General features: G+C 38.3%; 1 protein-coding gene across 1 annotated transcript in view; it reads left to right on the top strand.

Moving 5' to 3' along the window:
* arid5b (AT-rich interaction domain 5B) overlaps positions 1–18,771 on the top strand; it is a 137,944-nt gene extending 119,173 nt beyond the window's left edge. The window contains exons 9-10 of the mRNA XM_028795383.2: positions 4,775–4,970; positions 13,001–18,771. Coding sequence (XP_028651216.1) covers positions 4,775–4,970; positions 13,001–15,139 — 2,335 coding nt within the window. The 3' untranslated portion in view covers positions 15,140–18,771. The remainder of the gene's footprint in view (positions 1–4,774; positions 4,971–13,000) is intronic.
* The last annotated feature ends 7,445 nt before the right edge of the window (positions 18,772–26,216 follow it).

Raw genomic sequence — 26,216 nt, 5'->3', positions numbered from 1 at the left:
CCTTCTCTGTAGCCCTGGGCAGGTGCCACTCCAACACAGGACACAAGCACAGCAGATCAATAAAGAATAACTCTTTAACCTAACATGTACATCTTTTGAGATATGGGGGAAAAATGGAGTGTCCAGACCCCATACCTAAACAAGAACTTTGTAGTTGTGAGGCAGCACTGGCCACCCAATCATTTTACTTATAGTCACGTAAAAAAGTCAGCACACTCCATGAACTGTTTTTTTCTTTTTTAACATATGTGGGCATATCAAAGTTGGAACTTCATTTAAACAGTGTGTATGTGTAAAGGCAGTTAAATTTAAAAAAAATTGACTTTACAATAATTTTTTCAATGAAAAATTAACAGCCATGCCATTTCGGACTAAAAACTAAGTCCACCCTTGGCTCTAATGGCTAGTATTGGCCCCTCAAGTTGACATTTCCAATATTTGTCTACTAGTCTTGTGACATTGACTAGGTGAAACTGCGCCACCCGCCAGAACCCCACTGCGCACAATTCTTTCTGCTATATACTATGTAATGTTTAAGGGGTGTCTTGTATGAAGGGCCTGTTTCAGATTCCCCCACACATCATCATGATAGGATTCAGACTCTGGCTTTGACTTGGCCATTCCAGGGCCACCATTTCTTTCCTTTCAGCCATTCCTAGGTGGATTTACTGGTATGTTTAGGGTCATGGTCATGTTGCAAGGTCCACCTTCATTTTAGCTTCAATGTTCTGACAAATGGTCTGACAATATGTTCAAGTATTCTCTGGTACAAAGAAGAATTCATAATGGATCTTATGTAGTGAGGTGCTCAGGTCCTGATGCAGCAAAGCAGCCCTAAAACATAACATTTCTACCAGCATGTTTAATCAGATTCTTTTGGTAAAAATCACTCTTTGGTTTTCACCAAACATTTCTTCTAGATCATTGGCCAAATAATTCTGTTTTTGTTTTGTCTGACCAGAGCACATTATTCCTGAAGTCCTGATCTTTGCCAAGGTGTTCATCAGCAATCCTTAATCTGCCCTGAAGTTTTTTTCTGAACAGCTAAGTTTTTCTCTTGCCACTGCTTCCATTTAGATCAAACTTGTGCAGCCTTTTTCTAATGGTAGACTTGGACACTTTGAGATCAGCAGTGGCAAAGAGCTATCTATAGGTCCAATGATTAAATTCTGGGGCTCGTAAAGATTTCTTTCAACATCTTGTGTCTTGCTCTTTGGATGAACTTGGTGAGGCAGCATGGCTTGGACAAGTTGGCAGCTGATAGAAATCTTCTCCACTTGCAAGTGATCTTTCAGACAGTGGTTTGGTTGATTTACAATTGTGTGGAGATCTTTTTAATTTCTTTTCTGGCTCATAGGCATCTATTTTCTTCTTTCTGGGGGCCTCAGAAAAGGTCTTTCAGGTCCAGGCATAGTGATAACACACACATCAACAACAGAGACTTAAATCAAACTAAATGTCTGTGTTTCAAATAAGACAGGTTCTTCCAAGGTCTTCTCTAATGATGTTTAAATCATTAGCACTTGATCCTAATTTTAGATGTTTGAGGTAGTGACAAATGTAGCAGTGTACTTACTTTTTCCACATGCGGAATTTGCATTTATGTGTATTTAAATTTTTCAATGGATTGCAAAATGTAAATGTAGAATAATGTCTGTTATATCACCTTTATCTGTAGATATTGTTTAAATGAAGATCAAATCTTGAAATGTTCATATATATTAAAAACAAATATTTCTTGTGCTCTTAGTGTACTTCGTATAGAGCAGTTACACATTATTTACTTACATGAATACAGTTAATTTATGCATTATTATTATTATGTAATGGGCAACACAAGTGACAGTAAAATCAGGTAAAATCACATTACTCATTCTGTTTTCTTTTTCATTGCATACTTCTGAGTATCTGTATATTTCACCTAAATTTCTCTGTAATTATATATAATCATCATGGCTGGTTAGATGGTGGCTATACATACACTAACTAGCGACACAATGATAATTTTATTTGGAGGCCAGAGTGTTTGAGAGACAAGATTAAACATTTTGGGCATGTTATGTATAAGTGCAAAGATCACTACGTTGAACATTCCTGACATTACACCTTGTCGTGGTAGACTTTGCAGTATTCTACATGTGTTTTTATTAGGTTGTCTTCCCCATTCCAGACATAAACATGTTATGTAAACTGACAGGTTTAAGGTGCACCTGAGTGAGCGAATGTGGGTGGGAACAGGACAGTGTCATTAACAAAGATCGCTTCATGCCTTGCACCCAGCGCTGCTTGGCTAGGTTGGCTAGGCCTCCCAAATACCCTCTAATCAAAACCACAGGCTAAGTATGCAAAAGGACAACCTGTACGAACCTTCCTACAACCAAACTCAAAGTCAGACTTTTCATTGTCTTATCATATTAGTTACTGTGAAATGTTAAATTGGTTTTGAAGTAAGCTTTCCCCACCCTCAAAAAGAGAAAACCTGCACTAGTCATTAAAATTATATTACAACAAAAAATAATGTTTTGATTTGATGACATTCAAGATGGAAGTTATTAGGAATTTACATTTCCAGATATACCATACAGTCAGGCATAATTTGTGATTAGTCATAACTAGGGGGCATCGCCCCCTGCTCGCTTTGCTCGCCAACCCCCGTGTTTGGTTTTCCGGATACACACTTTAAAGATTTTTTTTCTTTGAATTGTTGTTACTTCATTAGTTTCACTTTTATTTCTGAACTTCTGTAAAAACAATATTTGTAATCTTGCAAGTCCCAATATGCTGAATTTTTTTAATAAGGTCAAGATAGGTTTCTCTGTTTGGAATTTCAGCACAGACAAAACGATCTATATCATCAGCAGTTAATAATTTTTTTTTACAAAGTAAAAAAGTAAGTAGAGTTCTGCATTGGACTCCTGTCTGTAAAGTCGTGCTATTTTCCTCTCGCAGTTTCAAAAGTACATGGGGTTACCAAGGTGATACCCCAGCTTTTGTGCCTGCTTTGCTTCCGCAGTTTCAGACGCGCGTTGTAGGCGTCTATGTACATTGTATTTGTCCATGCGGGCTCGTTTTTGTAGCTCCGTTAGTCGAGCTGTTTGGTTTTGGAGCCGAGACAGTTTTGCTTCTGTGGTTTCAGACGCGCGTTGTAGGCGCCCACGTCTATTGTTTTTATCCATGCGGGCTCGCTTTTGTAGCTCCTTTAGTTGAGCTGGATCGTTTTGGAGCCGTGACCGTGACTCTATTAGGTATCCGTTGTCTACCATTAGTAATATGGATAATTGCACTTACTGTTAATACGGAGCGTTTTCTGTGGTTGTACTGTTAATAATGCATCACTGTAATGTGATTCACATATGCTATATGGTTTGGACGTGTGAGGATGCCGTACGTTTAATACGGAGAGTTTGTTTATTCTTATTACCCGGACCATGCTGTGTAGTGTGGACGTTAGTTCAGAAGCGCGTTGTAGGCGCATGCGCCTTTCGTACTTTCACACGCCTTCCGTACTATCTTTGTGGACCTGTGGGGCCTCCGTAGGTGTGTTAGAAGCTCGTGGACCATGCTGTGTAGTGTGGCCATTTAGTTCAGAAGCGCGTTGTAGGCGCATGCGCCTTTCGTACTTTCACGCGTCTTCCGTACTATCTTTGTGGACCTGTGGGGCCTCCGTAGCCTCTTCCGTTTGACTCTGGGGTGCAGCGCAGAATCCTCTTTTTTGTGTGGCTGTGTCATTAGTCGTTAGCTATGGGCGCGTTGTTGCTTCATTTCTCATTCATGTTAGTTGAGCTCTTTCGTTTTTGGGCCGTGACTCCTTCGTTTGCGGTGGATCAGACTTCGCTTGCGGTTTATGAGACGCGCACTGTAGGCGCCTGCGCATTATGTCTCATGGTCCCATCGCCGTGTACCTGCATCCATGCCTTCTGGTTTACCATTCTCGTTTAGTACTATGGATAACACCAACAACAAATAGTGTGTGTGAAGTAAACTCTTAGTTTCTTTAGTAACATAAAATATATTTTATAACCTTACATAAACTTAGAATAAAATCAAATACTTACAACTCTGTGTGTGCAATTTAATGACATACATGCAGGTGATGGGTGTAACAGAGCAAGATGTAGAGGACAGGAAGATATAGAAAACAACGATCTGCTGTGGCAACCCCTAACAGGAGCAGCCGAAAGAAGAAGAAGAATGCACAAGACCTTTTGATTATGATATACTTATATCTGTGGTGTGTGTTAAAAATATAAAGTAAATAAAATGACAATAAATTTGTATTTATCAAAATAAATTTTGTGTATTCATTAACTTAGGTGTGTTGCAATAGCCTTTGCTTTCAATCCAAGGATTTTACTATTTTGTGTCCAGTGTTACCAAAAGAGTGTAATTACAGACCGCAGTACTTATGAGGTCAGTCATGTAATGTCCCAACATCACGAAATGCCCTCAACGTCAGTCACGTAACACCCATCACATTAGACTATGATTAACATTAGGACACCGTTATACTATGGTTAAGATTAGGGTTGTAGGAGGGTTATCTGAGTCAAAGGGCATTTTATAACTGACGTTATGGGCATTACCTGATCTATGTCATACGTATTACAAGCTGCAACTAGACCCTTCTCCATGTTACTGAAGCTCTGGTATCACCGTGACCCTAAATTGCTTTAAGCAGGTGTGAAATGCTCTGTAGAAATGTTGATAGTGTATAATCATATTCAATTGAGTAAATATAGAAATATTTCTTATATGTTTTTTTCTACTTTTTCAGACTTATTCTGCCCTATGAAAGGCATATTAAAGGAGAAGAAGATAAGCCTCTTCCCCCTGTAAAACCTCGAAAGCAGGAAGCAAGCCCTCAGGAGGGACAGGGGAAACCCAAAGTTAACATGGCAAAGCGCATCAAGAGTGAACAAATTCAGAAGCCAAAGAAGGAAAAGGAGACAAAAGTCCTGGAGGAATGTGGGGTGAGTGAATGCAGTTGCATCTTGATGTATCCAAAGTGTCTTATAATGAACTAAGGTTCTTAGAACACATCTGCTTCATTAACTGAAGTACTGCTGTACTAAACTACCTAAAATTGTCAGAGTAGAAACATGCGCAAATGAGTTTGTAAGAAGACGGAACATATTGTAAATCAATGGTTGTTACTTATTAAACAGGCCATTCTTATATGAATTATTCACTCACCCAACATCTGTGAAAGTACTGTAGATCATTACAATATTATGCAGTCTGCACTATTTTTGTTTCCTTTTTTAGATCCCACTTCCAGTGAGCCTGTTACAAGTGAGCAGTGGGAGCAAAAACATGAATTGATAATGAGGCTTAAAAGAATTCTGTTTTACTTCTCGTAGAGGACAGGGCCAAGAGTGAGGTTGAGGCGAGAGTACGAGCTGTACAAAATATTCCTTTTTTTACATAAACACATGCAGGACAGCAAATATGATAGCATTTTTTTAAAATGCACATTCATATTATTAGGTTGTTCTTCCTCATTCTGATTCAGGTCAAGTCAGGCGATAATTCTGGATGGTCTTCATTCCTACCCTGTTTTTGCAGCAATCTTGAAAAGCAAAACTGATCAGAGTGGAAGGGGATTCGATAATAACATGTAGTCCACATGTGTTTCCATGAATGACATTTTTTTAATTGTATTATAAAATAGAAGGTGGTAACACTTTAGTTTGGGTACCGCAAAAATGTATCTATTACTCATTTACTATAATATAAGAACACCTTAACGTACACTTCTTTGGGTCTTTGTCACATTACAAAGCATCAGCAAAGTGTTTATCTATCTCTGCAATGTGAACTAATAACCAGAATTCACTTTGGGGTGGTCTGAGTTGGTTTAAGTCTTGATATTACATAATTAGTTTTAGTATAAGACCTGTGAAACCTTCGTTAGTTTTAGTATAAGACCTGTGAATCCTTCACTTAAACAACTAATTCTCCCATCATGTTCATATATCACACCGCACAGAGATGAATAACCTATCTACTGATGTCTTTATAACTGCTATGAAGACCAAAAGAAATCTTTGTGAAGGTCTTGTTACATAAGAGTAATTGAGTGATGCATTTCTGCAGTACCCAAACTAAAGGGCTATCGAAAAGACACTGAGCACAACGGTGCCACCTGCTGCCACTAATTATAACTGCACCAGCCTATCCCTGGCCTCTAAACTGCATTACCCGTGAAGCAGCATCTGTTTTGTTTTGTTTTTTTTAAGTCTCAGGCTACATGCTTCTCTCTTTCCCACACTCCACTACATGTGAGACATATTATGCATTGATTTAGCAAATGTGCTTTTTGATTACTTAAAGTGTGCATTCAAGTAATTGCATTTTTCCTCCTGTTTTAGAAATAACCTTCCAGCAAGGAAACGTTCCATAACACATTGATCAGATTATTTTTTTCAATCTAACTTTTGTTTGTTCTATTTATTTCCTTAATTGGACTAACATAATAGTAATTTAAATGAAAACATGCCTTGGCTTTATTTATATGAGGTCAGTCCAGTTATAAGATCCATTAGAAAGAGCCATCTGATAATTTTAAACCACATGCTTTCTGGAGTAAAAGCTGTATTTAAGTCTCATTTTAGAAATGATGTTTTTTTTTTTTCTTATTCTTGTTAAGGTCAGGATTTACTTTATTACAAATCTAATTCTGCCGGCCAACTATTCACAGGGTTTAGGAATAAGACAATGCCACAAGCTAAGGCAACGTAGACACTATTGTTACAAAACTGAAAAGCATTCTGTTGCGTTGGTTGAATGTGGACACTATTTATGTCAACCTCAAAACATTTAAAAAAAGCATGTAGGCAGATTTATTATGATAAATAATATTTATTCCTTGCAAAACAGATTTCACTCGTGGTGGCTGTATTTCATACAGTATTTGATCTACTATTATGTGGAGAGCTAAGCATTGGCGTGTTTTGATGTTACATAAACCACATGAGCTATTTTTATCTCAAAAATCCAATAAATCCATGGTGATTTGCAAATGTCTTTGCATTTCTAGTTAAGAACAAGTAGGAACAAAAAGAACATTTGTATTGTACTAGAGGAAACATGTATTTTATATTTGAAAAAATGTTTCCATTAGGGAGATAAAAAAATGAAATGCTTTTATAATTATTAAAATAATAACAGCTTACGTAGAGTCTTGTTTACAAGCTGCAGCACTTGATATATTTTGAACTATCACAAGCAATAAATAAACAATACAATACCATTGTATTATTATTGTAAAAGGGGAGCCGCAGTGGCGCATATTGAATAGTTTTTCCTGGATAATTTCTCACTCATCCGTCTGGTATGTCCCTGTAATTTTAAAGGCTCCTGAGAGCACTGCTGCTTGATAAAATCATTTTGAAACTGGATTCCTTTATGCAGAAACAGGAGAAATACAAACATCTGAGACTGATCTGTTTAGTTGTCATTAAATAACAGCTTCATAAAATCAATAAAAGCGGCAAGAGAAGGGACCATTCTCTGCTAGAAAGATTAGCCTGCCCGTTTCTCTGTGTTTCTGAGCAAGCTTTCATTTATTAAAAAAAGAAACTTCAAATAACAAAAGCAACAACAGCTGACATTTTTTAGTTGTTAGTCACTCCCTGGGGAAAAATAAAGTGCAAGTTCTTAAAATATGTAATAAATATTTTACTGCTTATCCCCCACCCCCGTCCCACTTTTTTTTAGAGTTATTTAATGTTGTTAAAAAAATCTATTCATTAATCTCACACTCAACTTCTTTGTTCAGCGCTGAAGTAGAGACCCTATAGAAGCTGGTTTCTAATTGATGTAAAGCTGTTTTGGTTCTCTTTTCGTGTTTTGACTTGTATTTGGAATATTATTTTTTTGATTTGTTACACAGTAAGTGAAAAAGTACACCATCTAAGCAGTGTGGTGTAGTGATTAAGACGTTGCACCGTAAGCCACAAGGTGGACTATATAATTAAAATAGCAGGAAATTCTTAAACTTGCTTCAGCTCATTCTGGGTGGTGGGGAACCTGAGCCTATTCTGGCCACATTGTGGGCAAAACTGCAAGTAGCCCTGAACCACTGCAGACCAGTATAATTAATCCAATTTCATTTATTCTCATGTAGCAATGTTCACTAGGTATAGCCTAAGGGCACTTACATTGATTTGCACAAAAACACAGATGCGTACATGCTCAGAACAAGTCACATCACCAATCTGTGTTCATCTTCTACTGTACACTGTTGACATACTTGTCCTAAGCAGGAGATTTTAGATATTTTTGTCTTTCTCTGCCATAAGTCTTCAGTTCTTTTTGACTGCCCCTACCCATCTCTTTGTGAAACATCATCTTGGTCCTGCTTTCCTCTTGTAAAATATCAAATGGAGACACATAAAAAGAGCTGGGGTTGCCGGGGTAACCATATTTAACTCACCTTAGCACTGGCAAATGTAGTTGTTAGAAAAAAGTAAATTCCAGTGGTGTGCCTTCCTCCACAGTTGGCCTAGAAATGATGCCACTCTTCTTCTCTGAGGAACTGAGGAAAAGGAGTCAGAGTCCTCCTGTCTGAGGGCAGAGGAAGGAAGTGAACGTGAGACAAAGCAACACCCAATGAAAAATATATTCCTGTGCACCTCACAAATTAGTCCCCATAAAGACTCTTCACAACCATGTGGTTGATACTTCATTTTCAGTTGGCCATACTATCCCTGTCTGGCTCGTCTCATGTTGTCGGCTATATTCATAACATTAAGATTGTTCTTGATTCTCTCACCCTTAATTCAGTCCAGTTTAAATTATGATATGCCCTTAATTTAACATGCTTCTATTCTTCTTATCCACTATTCATATCATTTAATTATTTGCCAGAATTTATATCCATAAGGCAAGGCCAGTTCCTCAAATGACTGAAATGTTTGGCATCTTCTTATCACCCCCAAGGCCAGATGTTACTTTCTGTTTTGCCTGAGCTTCAGCTAATCTTACTTAAACATCATTTTCAATAAGCTTGCAGTTTCTCTGATCAATTTAAGATATTTAAAGCTCCCTGAAAACTACATTTCCTTAACCATAGATGACCAGTGCTGCCGTTCTTTAAATACGTGTGTGATGTAATCTTACTTGTAACAATAAAAGCATCAGTCACACAAATAAATGAATGAAATGCACCTTACACAAAGTTAGGATTTTATGTCATGAATGTTGCTGTACTGATATACAGAGCCAGTGCAGTAGTGGTGGCTATAAATCAGTATTGTGTATTAATGATATTATGTACACATAAAAGATAACTTTTGTTTTTCCTTTTAAAAGCTTTTAAGAAAAAAATAGCAGTTTTGCTTTCTCCCACTTCCTACTTGTTGTATGCCGTGCCTGAAATCAGAACACTGTGAAAACCACAGAGCTATAAAAAAAAAAATTAGCCATGGAAGACATAATTACCCGGACATCACTCGTCCATTGTAGCAAAATTGTAAGTGACATGAAAAAGACCGTTAGTCATTACTGTGGTAAATGGAAACTGGCCATGACCTCTGGGGTCACAGTCCATAGCCTTCAAAGTGGCAAGAAGAATAGAATCGAATATGCTCAAACAGGTGTTACACTGGCAAGCCATGCAAACGCATTAAAACACAGGCCCTATTAGACTTATTTCAGTGGTCCAAACCTTTTATCTAATTTAATGTAATCACTCAGAAGGCAAATGCTTACATTTGGCTTTTGCTCTTTAAGTAATTGTCTTGATCAAATGCATGGCTACATTCAACTGCCATCTGTATCTAAAAAAAGTCTAGTTCTGCTTAGCGCTATGTTTATAATTTAAACTTGCAGCATTTTAAGAAAAAAAAATGTTAAAATTAATCTGAAGGGTTTACTTTTTCCTTAGAGCTCAAACACATGTTTATCACATCACGTTTTTTTCGAGTATGAATCATGTTTAAAAGGAGGGGGTGGGGTGAGGGTCTTCTAAATTTGGGCCTTTGATTGTTTTGCAGAAAGCAGTAATGGAACAAGGGGACGGCAAGAACTTTTAGAAAGTCAGCATATCTGTAGCAGTTGTGTTTTTTCCTTCCATTAAATTCATAAAAATGATTTACATCAATATGCAAACTATTTTTAGCACTTTTAGGTTGGTAAATTTAGTAATATATATTTTGGACTGCAATGTATAAACTTTCGCCTTAAAGGTGGACAAACCCACCGAAGCTTAGCAGTAGGACAGTGAGGAATATTTATATATATTAGTATGCTATTCCTAATTAATAAACATCTTAATATGGCTGTTGGAAGTTTACAGTTTATATGGCTGTCAGATGTCTGCAAGGATGAAATTATATACCTGGAACGAGACGAGACTTTTTAGCCTGTTGATGAGACGGGACTTTTTGAGAGAGAGTCACTTTCATGTCCTGCGAGATGAGACTTTGTGCCAAGAGATTTAACCATGCCTGGGGCAAGAAATAAAAGACAAAGAGTAGATGACAAAATAGAATGTCGTAAAGAGGTTTAAAAATGTTGGCACGATACACATGCAGAGCAGGTTATGAAAGTATGAAAATTCAAAAGTCTCAAAAAAATGATAGTAAAGACTGCATTAGCACAAACAAACAGAAATTATTACTTGGTGAAATAACAGAACAAAGAAAAGAGATCGAATAAATTGTTCGGCTTTAACCTTGAAGTCGGAGACTTGTAGATCGTCTAATTCGTGTTGCCATCAGGGAAAAGTAGTGTTTCTTCCCAATAAAGAGGTGTATCCACAATAATTAAAAGATTTGTTGTTTGGTGAAGTGAAATCCACATATGCAAGCGACAGAGATGTGAAGTGGCTGGCACGTAGTGCAGGACGGGGGGCTGGCGAGCAAAACAAGCAGGGGGCGAAGCCCCCTAGTATGTATGTATATGTAAAAGTATTACAAAGTAAACAATGAATGGTTACAAGCTTTATGCCTCAGAATGTACTGATGTCATGAATACAAAGCTAAGTGCTTTTAAAGTCATGTTTATATTGTGTTTGACATACAACGATCAGCTACATCATTAAAACCACTTACAAGTCAAGTGAATAACATTGATTATCTCATTACGGTGGCACCTCTCAAAGGGTGTGATATATTAGGTAGCATGTAAACAGTCAGTTCTTGAAGGTGATGTGTTGGAAACAGAAAAAAGGGGCAAGCATAAGGATCTGAGCAGCATAGACAAGGACCAAATTGTAATGGGAGCACCTCCAAAATGGCAGGTCGTAAGGATTGTTCCTTGCATGTATCGGTTAGTACCTACCAAAAATACTCCCAAAGAATGGTAACCGGTGAATCTGAAACAGGGTCATGGGCCCCCAAGGCTCATTGATGTGTGTGGAGAGGGAAGACTAGCTTTTCTTGTCTGATCCCACAACAGAGTTACTGTAACACAAATTGCTGAAAAAAATTAATGCTAGCCATAAGCTGCATGACAGCTTTCTGTGTATTGGGCTGTGTAGCCACAGACCGGTTACAGTGCCCATACAGACTCATGTCCACCACCAAAACCATCCACATAGGGCAATTGAACATCAGAACTACCTACCAAAAGATTTTTGCAAACCTCATACACCACTTCAAGGTAATGTTATTGCCTGATGACAGTGGCCTCTTTCAGCAGGATACTGTGCCCTTCCAAAGTGCAAACATTGTTCAGGAATAGATTAAGGAACATGACAAAGAGTTCAAGGTGTTGACTTAACCATCAAATTTCCCAGATCTTAGTTTGATCAAGCATCTGTGGGACTATACTGGAAAAATAAAGTTTATTCCGTGTAGGCCTCACCTCACAACTGACAGGACTTAAAAGATCTGCCACTAGCATCTTGATACCAAACACCACAGGACAACTTCAGAAGTCTGGTGTAGTCCCTTGAGGGCGACCTACACAATATTAGGTCGATAGTTTATAATGTTGTGGCTGATCAGTGTATATACTGTATCCAGTGCATTTTTTTCCTGTAAGAGACAAAAAATGAATAAAAAATTACAGCCAGATTATTTACAAAATGTCTGCATTAAAACATAACAATTAGACAACCCATAAAAGAGAATCATTCAGTTTTTCACCCTGCCAGTTTGTACTTTAATGTTGTGGTGCTTTGACTTTTACAGTTCTGAGGATCCCCTGACTGCAGTTTTTCATACTAAGTAGTTCTACGATCACTGAGTTGATCTCAATATTTAATTAGCTGACCTTCTAAATTCTCTTATTCTGTATTCAAAGAGCTACAGCCATGTGAGATTAACATTTATAATGGGCCATGTGCTTAAATCCCTAGTTGACCCTAGCGCTAACCTTATAGAGCACCTAAACAGAAGTTGAGCAATAGTACAGAAGGCCCCGTTTTAACCAACTGACACCATGTATCCTGTCTGAGTGCCTACCTATTTTATCTAAACCTTAATGGGCACATTCATCACAATGCTGAAAACAAAAAGAAACAAGGAAATAAAGCAAAAAGTAAATTTAACACAAAAATGTCAATGTACAAAAAAAAGACAAAATAATTAGCAGAAATGTCATCAAAAGACGAAGTCTATCTTTTTTAAACAGTTCAGAAAAACTGTCCATCCTTTTATTGCCAGCTTTTTATAGAATAGAAATAGAATAGAATAGAATAGAATAGAATAGACGTCCTTGTGTGTCCTTTGGCCACATCTGCATGAAATCACTGTATTCTGGCCAATTTGGGTCCTTAGCATAATGCAAGACTGCTATCCATCCAGACAATATAAAGAAACACTAAAAAACATAAAAACAGCACAAAATACACATGTCCAACTTACATATTTGACAAAAATGAGGACTCAGATGCTGAAAGTGAAAGACAGAATATATTAGTGCTTTACAAAGACTAAATCAGTAGATATGATTTGATTATTTTTTAACTATTTTTCAATTTGACTATTTGACTGTTTTTTAGCTATTTTTCTGACTGAACTAATAGTAGATATTTTTTTTTTCCTCTCAGGCACCTGATCCTGGAAAGACGTCTGTGGATGTGGCATTCCAGTCACAGCAGCAAATTACAGTGAAGGTAGAAGTCAAAGACAAAGATGAAGCCCAGCAAAGTACCGGACTCGTAGAAGTTTGCACGAGTAGCAGTAATCAGAATATCATCAAGGAAGAAGTTGTGCATCTTGCCACAGTACCAAGCCCTTCATCTTCTTCCAAGGGTTCCTCATTAGAAGGAGAGACAAACATCACAGTGACTCCAGATGCTACTGTAAACACTAAACAGGAGTCACGAATACAAAGTATTTTGGACAAACTAAGCATTGAACTGCAGGAAAAAGCAGCCAGTGCGCACTGTTCAGTGTCACCACAGCCAGCTGCTCCCAGCACTCAACCAAGTCAAGAAGAACCAGTCACACCAGAGCGCTGCAGCACCTCTCCCCAAACAAAAGCAGATCCAACAGGATTTAGTGAAACTCAAAACTCTTTAGATAAGAGCCCACTGCTGTCTTTAAAGCAGCAAGCTATTAGAACCACTCTTGTGTCTGAAAACGGCAAAGAGAAGGATGCAGCTGGCAAGGATGAAGTCAGTGCCAGTTATTCGCCAGTACTCTATCCAAGGAGCAATTCAGGCATTATGTCACCTTTGGCCAAAAAGAAGCTGTTATCACAGGTTAGTGGCACTTGTTTGCCGAACAGTTATTCATTTGGTTCAAGCCAGCCATTAGTCTTGAAGAAAATAGTCGGCAGCAATGGAGAAGAGGTGACTGTGCCCCCAGGTCCACAGGTTTCCACCCCTGAGACCATCATGGTCAGCAGGCCCTCTGTCATCCAGCACGCCCAGAGTTTTAAGGCACGAAACTCAGATGAAAGAAAGGCAGCAAGTGAGGTCTTCAAAAATGACATGTGCGGAAAGTCTGATTCTTTCCCCTGTGACCTTTCCAAGCACCAGATGTCCTCTTCTGTGGAGCATTACAGGTCTGATGTTCAAGAAAAGGAAAAAAGTCAGGAGAATAGGACAGTGCAACCATGCCAGATGCCCACCTATTTTGCAGAGTTCTACTCCTCACCTCACTTGCACAGTCTGTACAGGCATGCAGAGCATCACTTGAACAAGGAGCAGTTATCCAAATACCTGTCAAGGGAAACACTGTACATCCAGGACCATGAAAATGTTTCTCCTTTTGCTCAAAAGAAACATCTGGAGAAAACGACCACCATTTATCGACCTCCCATGAATGAGAAAGATAAAATGGCCACCAGTGACATTTCATCGGATGACCAGCCAACGGACTTGAGTCTTCCCAAATCCTCTGCTCACAAACTGCCTTCATCAAAGCCCCTAACATCCAGCATGAGTCAGACGCTGATGCAACAGGAAAACAAAAATGCGCCACTCTTTCAAGCCACTCGCACACAGGTGTCGGGCATTGACTGCAACCCTAAAGCCTGTCGAGTGCCTCCAATGACTATGTCAACTCCAAAGAAGCCTGCTGAGCCCCTTCGAGCATCAGGAAAGCCACCAAGTTCACGAGGAGAGGATGTGGCGCCTCGACCTATCCTGAGCACCAAAACCTGCACCCAAAATGTGGGGGCTGCTAGGCCGCTGAAGAGGAACCTTGAGGAATTAGAAAGCGGGACTCCAGAGAAAAAAATTCGAGCTGTCACGCCTATGCACATGACTAAGGAGACTTCCAGTAAAACCCCAGAGCCAGATGGTGAAGCAAGCAAATCCGTAGAGACCACGCATGCCGGAAGCCTGTTGGATAGCCATAAGTTTCCCCTGCCAACTCCTATTTTTTCGGGTATTTATCCGGGAACCTTTGTTTCTCAGGTGCAGGACATGTGTGATAGCCTGGGCAGCCACCTCCCAGCAGGTTATTCTCACCCCTTGCAGTACTTGAAAAACCAAGCAGTAATCTCTCCATTGATGCCACCTTTGACAATCCATTCCATAATGATGCAAAGACAACTTCTCTCTTCTTCTGCCAACCCTCCTCAGATTTATAGGCATTTAGCTACAGCAGCTGCACCAGTAGGGCCTTCTTATGGGGAACTCTTGCACCATGGCCTGTACCCTTTATCTGCATTAAATCCACAGTCCTCATTCAATCCCTCGCAGCTGTCTTCAGTACATCCAAGTACAAAACTTTGAAACGGAAAACACGAACTGTGATCACAAGACATTAGTAATAGCCTGACATTCCATATGGCAAAGTAATTGAAAATTCCACCTGGATGGTCGGCATTTTTGCGTTAGGCATGTTCTCATAGTTAAGGAAAGCAACACAATCATTATTGCTTCAGTCTGGGACAGGCCCCTATTACACCCGATAATGCCACTTTAAAAGAAAAAAAATGTTTTGCACATTACGTTGAATATGGGATGATTCTGAGTGTTTTGTTTTTAAAACAGAATTGTATCCATTCCTGCAACTATTTTCAGTCTCGTTTTCATGCTTAGTGGAGGAGAGGCATATACAAAGCGATGTAAAGTAGAGACAAGCAATAAGGAAGAAAAGGAATTTGCCCTGGTTAAAGATTTTTGGAGAATTATTGCAGAGTTTCCAAAGGGTAATGAGGATAATAAAAAAAAAATAGTGGCATGACAAATCAATGCAATGTACAGTGTAATTTCAGTTAGCTTCTGGACGTTTCCATTTAGCAACACTATGAAAAACAAACTACAGCAGAAACACAGCGATGGGGCATGTATTTAAATCGGCTCTTTACTGTCAGAGAAGTGTTTCAAAATAATTTAATATTTTGTGGTATTGTTCGTTTTCTTTTATTTTTATTTAATTTTTTGCTTTGCTATTTATAAGTTCTTCTGTTTTACAGTCTATATACAGTGGGATCTTGTTATTTTGCTCTGTAAATGAATTCATACTGGTGTGCTTGTGTTGGCTTCACTGAGACTGATGTGAATTTTTGTAATACCTGTGCTTGCTTGAATGATAGGACCTGAACTCTCGAATCATTTCGTATGGGAATTTCAAAGATGGGGGACTATAGTGGGGAAGCAGCTTGTTCATTTGTCACTTTGTTAAGGCCTAAAAGCTGTAATTGCAAAGTAGGAAGTCAACCTGTTATGTCTTTTGCTAAGTTCAAATGTAAAAAAAAACATATACAGTACAGTATACACACACTGTATACATATTTTAGGTAGGGATGTATACATACATAAACTGTGTATATATACAGTACTGATAAAGTTTTATATATGTGTGTATTGTAGATATGTATATATGTATATGTACCACATCCACACTGTATATATATGTAAATATACAGTATATGTATATACACACACTGTGTGTGGATGTACATATCTGTATACTGATACTGTATATATGTATAAGCCAGTAAAGACACACATTGTACATACCAGTAAATATGTATACTGCACATACACATATAAAGTATGTAAATATGCATCCATATATTTAGAATAAATGTGTGTGTATGTGTTTATATTATATATATATATATATACACAGACACACACTATATATAGTGTGTATATCTATACATTCACACTGAATATATGCTATATACACACAAATGCATTATATGTATGAAGTGTATGCATGTACATACTGAGTGTACATACCATATGCACATCTTTAAATTCACCCTTTCTATATGTGTATACACACACACAAGCACATTGTATATGGTAGGTATAGGTGCACAAACAAACACAGTTTATATATACACAAATATTTATACTATATGTGTACACATGACATTGTACATACAATGCAGCTATACAGTATGTATATACTGTGTGTGTATAAGCACATATCTATGTTTATATTGTATATATGTGTATATACACGCTCAAGCAATGTATATACCACACAAGTGTGTCAGTACATACCATCACTGTGTGTATATACACATATCTTTATATTTATACTGAACATATGTATATATGAAAACAGCATACACATTCATATCTCTATGGACATCGAAGCATACAAATTATTTATATATGAAGAAACTGTTCAAACTTGTCTTCTACTTGCTGTCTACTGTAATGCAAACATATTTTTGTATTACTTACTTGCAGTGTACTGCTGCTTCTTTTTATTTCTTCTTCTTTTTTTTTTTAATCTTGACATTTTTGTCTGTCGTCCGGCAACCCACATGAAAAAGTAAGATTAGTTCCAAATTAAGTTGACTTTGTGTGTTTTTACAAGTCCTTTTAACTTTACTTTTCAGGGTTATGAGGCTCTAAAAAATGAACCAAAATAGACCAGCTGTTTTATGTCTGAACATGCTTTTTTGATGATGTAGTCAGTTGAAAACAATTACGCTGCACACAAAATGTTTGCATTGAGATAAACAAGCTGGTGAACATTAAAGAAAATCAGTAATGTGTTTTTGGAGATTATGCTGCACTGGGAATTGAACGCTTTCTGATCAATTCCGCTTTTGACGGAAAATGTGACAAAGACAATCTGAGATTCTGTCGTGGCAAGAAATTACCAGCCCCGGTCAGAAAAACCTAAAGCCATTTTTCAAAGATTTAATTGTAAATGAACGTTACAAATCTGCTTGGAGATAAGGCATGTCATAAAACTGTGCATATTTTGTAATGAAAAAGTGAAAAAATAAAAAAGAATTCTAGGCTTAAGACTTTTTTAATACAGGCTATTTTGACACCAGTATTGGAATAAATTCTGACAGGTTCGCTTTATTTATTAGAGGTGAGTATCTCGTTAGTGTCTGGAGCGAATGTGTTCCGATGTTTTGGAGCAACACGTTCGGTTGCTAAGTGCCCAGCTGAATGAGTTACACATTTTGGATGGCATCATTTTGAAGCTGCAACTTTTATCACTTTTTTTTTCTAGTTGAATTCATTTTTTAAAACCATAACCAGCTTGGAGGAGGGTAGCTGACACAGCTCTATTTATGGTTAGTTGTGAACGTTAAATGAATGGAGGATTGTACCTTCATTATAGTAAAAGAGTCACAATTAATTTGGAAAAATATGTGGGAAGATGTAGCGCTGAAGTTAAACACATCACATTTAGTTAAAGACTTCGAATTAACCCATAAACTGCGTTCTAAGGCGCGCGATGATAAGGTGTTAAAGCAGAAAGCGGCAGACACGGGGTCAGCATCTCCGAGCAGAACTTTGACTGTGTGCGCGTACACGACACGCACGCACGTGCGCGTTCTGTTATCGTTCAGATTGTAAGGGGGCGGGGCGGGGTCAGCTCTGTGATTGAATGTCTTTCATCAGCACTTACAAGTCTGTTTCAGCAGCGACTCAATGCGTTTCTTTGGGTTTCAAATCTTTCATGCTGGAAGGCAATGCAAAACAAAACTTGTCTCTGTTGTTTCTTTTTTGATGCTGTAAATAATGGACACTTGTGTTACTCATCTTTAGCCTTTTTGTTATCTGTAAGGTGATTTAACTGTATATAGTACAATGTAGTTGGTTAACACTATGTAGTAACTCCTTGTTCTTAAGGTTACCGAGTAACCTTTTATAGATTAAACACTACAGTTTAAATGCTGAGCCAACTATAAATACTCAGTTTCATTTTGTTATTTCTTTTTGTTCTTTTTTGGGGGGTGGGAGCGGGAGGGGGTTGTGTGTGTGCGTATGTGTGTGTGTGCGTGTGTATATTTTTGTTTTTAAAGCTTTACTTCTGGAAATGCTTTTGATACAATGTGCCATTAGTTTCCCAATCACATAGCTGGCAAAAAAGAAAACAATTTTGTACTTTATGATCCACTGTATATTTAATTAAAAGATATTTTACTATCTAATTGATTGTGTTTTTACTGTGCTTTGGTGTTTTATTGATGTGTCTTAAGAGCAGTTTTATTATTTTTTTATCACCACCTCTTACAGCATATTGAGAGTGATGTCTCTAATGCTCCAGAGAGCAAAAATGCTATTTACTTTCCCAAACAAAAATGGGAGTGCCTGCAAAATGGTTTCTCCTTTCTTTATCGTTATTGTTTTCTGTTTAGCTGAATAATTCATAATGTTAACTGACACTTTAATCTGTTTCCTTAGTTGGCCATGGGTGAGGGGCAGTGCGAGTATTTGCAAGTGTGGTCTCTGTGACGGACTTGCAGCCTGTCCTTAAATGGAGACTGTTATGTTACACTCTTCCATTTTCTATTGTTGAATGTTATATGTAACATTCTGGGCTTATACTAAAAGGAAAGTGCTGTACTTGAAAAAGTAGATGCAAGAATTCCGAACAATTTCCTTTTATATAGCAACATTCACCCAGTGATTAATGCAGCAGCATTATTTCAAACATCAGACTCAAGTACTCAGACTTAATACAACACCAAGGGTGACCACACACCTACATCCTGCTCTTTGATATAATAAAACTAAATCACACTTTGATATAGATAGATAGATAGATAGATAGATAGATAGATAGATAGATAGATAGATAGATAGATAGATAGATAGATAGATAGATAGATAGATAGATAGATAGATAGATAGATAGATAGATAGATAGATAGATAGATAGATAGATAGATAGATACTTTATTAATCCCAAGGGGAAATTCACATACTCCAGCAGCAGCATACTAATAAAGTACTGAAGAGTCGCATAGTGTAGGGGAGGAACGATCTCCTGAGTCTGTCAGTGGAGCAGGACATTGACAGCAGTCTGTCGCTGAAGCTGCTCCTCTGTCTGGAGATGATACTGTTCAGTGGATGCAGTGGATTCTTCATTATTGACAGGAGCCTGCTCAGCTCCCGTCGCTCTGCCACAGATGTCAAACTGTCCAGCTCCATGCCAACAATAGAGCCTGCCTTCCTCACCAGTTTGTCCAGGCGTGAGGCATCCCTCTTCTTTATGCTGCCTCCCCAGCACATCACTGCGTAGAAGAGGGCACTCGCCACAACCGTCTGGTAGAACATCTGCAGCATCTTATTGCAGATGTTGAATGACACCAGCCTTCTAAGGAAGTATAGTCGGCTCTGTCCTTTCTTACACAGAGCATCAGTATTGGCAGTCCAGTCCAGTTTATCATCCAGCTGAACTCCCAGGTATTTATAGGTCTGCATCCTCTGCACACAGTCACCTCTGATGATCACGGGGTCCATAAGGGGCCTGGGCCTCCTAAAATCCACCACCAGCTCCTTGGTTTTGCTGGTGTTCAGGTGTAGGTGGGTTGAGTCTTTCATATATCAGCACTTTCAAAATACACCACCTCGCTTTTTGATGTAATATACGAGGGACATTCAAAAAGTTCCTGCATTTTTTTTAACTCTATTAAAGAATTTAAAAAACAAATTACAACACTTTTCTACAAAGTCACCTTCCTTTGAGATGCAATTTTCCCAGTATCATACCAAGTTTTTAAAGCCCAATTACTACTCCTCCCGCCTTCACCGTTTCCAATGAAAATATAAAAGTGCAGAAACTTTTTGAATGTCCCGCGTACATATGACAATGCCCTCAAAGCTGAAGATGCTCTATTTTTGAATAGAGCTGAATCTGATCCCAAGGCACACAGCAAGTACAGCACCATGGCCCAGGTACTGATGTCCATCAATGCAGGTTTGTAATGGACACTTGGAATTACAGTATATTAAAACTGTATATTTGACATTTATAAAGAGTTAATTAATTACTAGACAACCCAAAATAATTGCTTACTTTTTTAAAAAAAATATTGTCATTCACAAGGCATTAATAAGCTGGATAAAGTGGTTTTGAAATGGATAGATGAATGACATTCAGGTGGGCTCAGGGTGGGCCACATGGCTAAACTAATTTTTGGACAGGTGAGTAGAGACCAGTTAATCCATCAGGAATATTTCATTTAGCCATTCAGCCCTCACACCTCAATCAGATACTTCATAAATGTTTTCAAGGTTTCTTCTTCAACAACATTACTCGATGGTTTGTTTCAGATGACTCAAGAGGTTACCTTCCGGGTTTCTATAATGAATGTACTTCTCATTAATTTTTAATTTCCATCACAGTCCTCGAATACCCAATTCACTATTTAAGGGCAAGAACTCTGCTTAATCAGCATTTTTGACGTCTCATTTTAGACCCATATTAGTTCTCAAACTAGCCTTAGTCTTATACGTTCAAGAAAGCTTCTAGGATGCCTTGCCTTGGTCCAGTGTGTGCCCCACTAATAAAATGTATAATGCTGGGATGGGAAAAATGGAGCAAAATCATAAAGGGAAATCTGTCCAGCAATGAGCCTTAAACAGTTCAATGGATGCTTTAGTTCACCTGGGTGACAAATAACCATGGCTTTGTTTATAGATATTTAAAAGTCATCTTATTTGTATAACATTGTATTTATGACCATAAAAAGTTCAATGTTTTTATAATTGACAAAACAATTCTGAACAAATGTGATTTATATATTTTTGTACACCTACTTTTATAGCTGTTTTACATGTTTGGCCAGTTTTGGTGTATGTGTAATTATATCTACTGTATATATAAATTTGTATACCCAGTATACAAATATACACCATTGGACCAATCTCAGCTCCATCAGTTGATCAGATGAAGACTATAGGCTATGTCCTGACACCAGAGGCAACTTAAGGGTTAATTGCGCTCCTAGGCAGAGTTGGTTGCAAGAGCCCAAAATGAGACATCCAAAGATTCTCACTTTTAGATTGCAAAGTCCTATCTGTAACTGAAAATGATGGACAAAAGGTTTTCCCGTTGGAAATTGTCGTACTTGAGATCGCATTTGAAATAAATGAGTGGCGCCCCCCGATTTGCATATGAAATCAAGAACTGTCCCCCTTGGTAATTATGTATGAAATCTACAGGTCCTCTTTCAAAATCAACTCTCTCACTAATGCATTTGAAATGAATGAACTTCCCTCTTTAAGACTGTTGATACCTTCATGATATGATTGGCACCCTCCTTATCTATGCATAGAGCCCACCCTGCCAAATGACCCTGGGGGCACATTTGGGTGTTTTTTTAATACAGTATAAATGACAATGCCACCTGGTGAAATGTCAAAAAACACTGAAGCCAGACTAGCAGATGAACAGACCAGAATTTAAACTTATTTGCACATGCAACATCAGGTGCTGCTTCTCATAATAAATAAGTAGAGCATAAACAATCACTTTCACGGCCTCACATTACAGAAATTGCTATTGAAAAATGGATGTCCAGTTCTTAGATGAAAATGTACTTTTTCTGATCCCCAATAACTTTATTTTTGAGCAGCATGCTGGTGTCCATGTGTTTGACACATACATGCTGCAGTGTAAATTCTACTCCAGGGCTGCCATTATTGAGCACAGTATTAACAAAATGGATTACTTTTCTCCCATCTGCCACATGAAAACACATTCTTGTCACATTGAAAACTTGCTTTCTTCAGTTGGCTCTCTTGTCTTATTTTGCCCTCTAGTGTTCAGTGTAAGTATTGAATAAATGAAGCCGGCTGCACAAAGACAGCTTTAAATAGAATACATTCCACACACAAGGCAGAACACAGCTGTACAATCAGACTTTCATGGAAAATAAATCCTTATTGTTATCTAAGAAACACAAAACTGCTGCACCCATGACTCGTTTTCTGTATATCATGTTATTGTTCCTGATAGCTGTCAGTGCAGCAGATCAAGGAGCTTTGTAATCCATTCACCGGAAAGCAGGCCACCTAATGGCTTGTGACTCATCTCCACACTGGGGCAGAACCCCCTGTAACTGTATCTGTTTCTGCCTTTCATCTCCTCCCACAGGTGAATGCTTGAGCAGGCTGCATGGCCTAGTGGATAAGGCACTATGGAGCACTGACTGAACACCTCTGACTCTGAGCACATCTTCTAACCTGCTTGTGCTCCAATTACTGAAGTTTAAACCTAAGAATACTCATCACTGATGCATCTCATTTGGATTTTTTTACGTATTATTTTTACACCAGTAACGGCGCACTGCACGATAACTGGCAGTGAATACACTTGACTTGAGCATTCCTAGGTTTCATACTCTTTCTCTGTACATTTAGCATTCGTTTGCTCAGAGGTTGATGCGCTTGCTGCTTCCTGAGCAGCTCTTCAGTTGTCCACCCTAGCGGCCTGCTTCTTCTCTTCTTTCGTCAGCATCTTTTCGCATTAAAACTGATTAAGTCAGTGTTTGTGTTGCAATTAGTTAGTACGTTTTCTTTCATTTTTCCCTTAAGCTGGCACTTAAGTCTTCAATCTGCCTCAAGAATGATTTAAGATATGAAGCAGAACGGGAAGTGACTGTGAAGATGGTAGGGAATGAGAACAGCACCCATATTCATGCGCCGCACAGATGCCCTGCTGGCCACTGCCGAGAGTTGATTCTACAATAAAATAAAATAAAAATAAAAGCAAAAATAACATGGGCGGCATGGTGGTGCAATGGGTAGCGCTGCTGCCTCGCAGTTAGGAGACCTGGGTTCACTTCCCGGGTCCTCCCTGAGTGGAGTTTGCATGTTCTCCCTGTGTCTGCGTGAATTTCCTCTGGGTACTCCGATTTCCTCCCACAGTCCAAAGACATGCAGGTTAGGTGCATTGGCGAACCTAAATTGTCCTTGGTGTGTGAGTGTGTGTGTGTTTGCGCCCTGCCCGGAGTTTGTTTCCTGCCTTGCGCCCTGTGTTGGCTGAGATTGGCTCCAGCAGACCCCCGTGACCCTGTAGTTAGGATATAGCAGGTTGGATAATGGATGGATGGATGGAATAACCTTGGAGGTCAATCATCACCCCAAAAGCGGATAGTAGACGTCACGTAGTACATGTATACCAAATTTCAGGTCAATAAGTCAAACGGTTTGCAAGCTACAAGTGATTTTAAATCTTGGTCAGACAAACGGGCAACCACCGTAGCATGTTATATAAGAAGAAATCACTAAAAATATGGCCAAACTTGAGGTATCCATTATAAACCAGCTATTTATAGTCTAGAAACATTTTATTCGTTATGCTAATTAGTAAAATAAATATACAATTGTAAGAATCTTCAGATATGTTAGTTATTTTATGTTGTTTTATTTCATATTTAAAAGGCTTATACAAAGTATTATAACATGCACACGGTTAATAGCTGCTTATAATGGCTTTCTAAACTAAAGTCCTACCAAAAACGTAACGTTAAAAATGGAAAATAAATCATGCAAAGCCTTCGAATTAATTCTATAGGCATGACGGCACACTAATTACTGCTTTGTCACGCTACCCTGGGTAAATTCTTCATCTGTGTCAAATTTACATGACCTTCTGCATTATCAATCCTCCATCCTGAGTTCAAACTCAACATCATTATCGGTGTGGAGTTTCCATGTTCTCAGCGTCTGCCTGGGTGTTAACTGGGATGTGCTGCTTAAGTTAACTGATGACTCTAAACTGGACACAGTGTGGTTGCTGGTGCCCTGTGATGGACTTGTGTCCTGTCCTGGTTTTTTCCTGGCTTGCAGAACAGGCTCTGACCCTAAACTGAATTAAGAGGGTTTGAGAGTGCATGTCTGTATTTACGGTACCTACCATACTACCTACAGTAAGTTTGGGTTAATTAACGATTCTAAATTGGCTCACCAAATGCGAGCATTAGAGCTCTCTGAAATGGACTGGTTTGGTAACTGGTATCATAAGATCTGACTCTATGTGATCTTAGAGTGGATAGAGTAGGCTTGTGAATGTTTTTTGGGGGGACTTAGGCCTTTTATGTTTTCACCTAGGAGTCAGTGTCTAGCTGCACCATCCAGGCTGGGTTACTCAGGTATCCAGGCTAAATCATTGCAATGTGAAGTGAGAGGATCTACATTAATTGCTATGTTTCATCTACCTTGAGTTCATTCTGCCACCTGCAAAATAATTTAATGGTCTCTTCATGATGTGCCAAGATTGCACACTGACATAGTTGCTGATGCACAGCATTGGTTAAATATTAGGTTTCTTGTTTTTGATGCATCTCAAGTGGCTCCCTTCTGTAGCACAAAGTCATCTAGTTCTGCTGTTCAACACATTCCTTGAACATCTCTGAAAACATTCAGCTGCTTTCATGACCATCAGTGCCCGGTAGGTTCCAATACTTTCCATTACCTTACCTTTCTTATAATGTATTTTAAGGTCATAATTTTGGCCCTACAGTCTAGAATTGCTTCCTACCTTCAGAAATTGAGATGATGGATCATCTTTGTTCAGAATCTTTTATTTCAAAAGCCTCTGCCTAATGTTCAGGCCTTATAGTTGAAGCCGAAAACTTGACAAGTTTTAAAATAAAATATCTGGGTGAGATATTGGGACAATTCACCTATTTGATAACTAAAAGAAGCTTGATTGACTGAATGATCTCTAATCATTTGACAAATATCTTACATTGTTATAAAGCTGAAAAGGAAAAAAAATCTGCAAAGAAAAACAAGGTTTCAATGATGCCAATCACTCAAAGTCTTCACTTTGGAGAAGCTATTTTATAGAGTGTAAATGTCCTGTGAAAAAAAATACAAAAAGATGTTACAAGGGTTACCTCAATGAATGAATGAAGGCATTTTCCTCCGATTGTTGTGAAAAGGTGAGCAAGAATTACGAACAACACTGTGCTTTCTGCATGCACTGGTCCCAAAATGATGACCTCTTCCTGTGCTGCCCTCTTTTAAAATAGATAGAAGAAGAAGAGGTGGGTGTGGAGGTGACACCTCATGTTTTTCATTCATTTATGGTCTTCCTGGCTAAGGGTGGAAACAAAGGATAAGTGAGCGGTTGTCCAACCTCTATTTCCTTTCCCAGTGTTCTTTTTTAAGATTGGACCCTAGAAGAGACTGAATTTACTTATATGAGTGAGACACTATAAACTAAGTTGGCATAAACAGTGTGAAGATATTGTTCATAAATAGAGGTGTGATAAAATTCTAGACATAAGGCTGTTTTTTCAAACAGTCTTTGAAGTTAGGGTGTGTGGTGTTTATGTGTAACAATTCTTCATCATCTGATTGACATTAATTAATAAAGCTCAAAGACAAATATCATTAATTCAATTAACCACAAAAAAACCCAGCAGATGAGCCCATTTTTGTGCATGAGTTTATGATTTATATACTGATGTGGTAAGTACTGAATGTCTCATTAAGATGAATCATACACCATAGGAAAAAATGTGACTTAAGGGGAAATACAGTCATGCTCAAACAAATTTCAAACTTGTTACTAATCCATATGCTACTTTAATAATGGCAGTACTAAATATTCACCAACATATTGGCATAGGACAAA

This window comes from Erpetoichthys calabaricus, chromosome 2, assembly GCF_900747795.2.
Source record: "Erpetoichthys calabaricus chromosome 2, fErpCal1.3, whole genome shotgun sequence".
Classification (NCBI taxonomy): Eukaryota; Metazoa; Chordata; class Cladistia; order Polypteriformes; family Polypteridae; genus Erpetoichthys; species Erpetoichthys calabaricus.
Note: the sequence above shows the minus strand (reverse complement) of the source record. Positions and strands in the feature narration are given on the sequence as shown.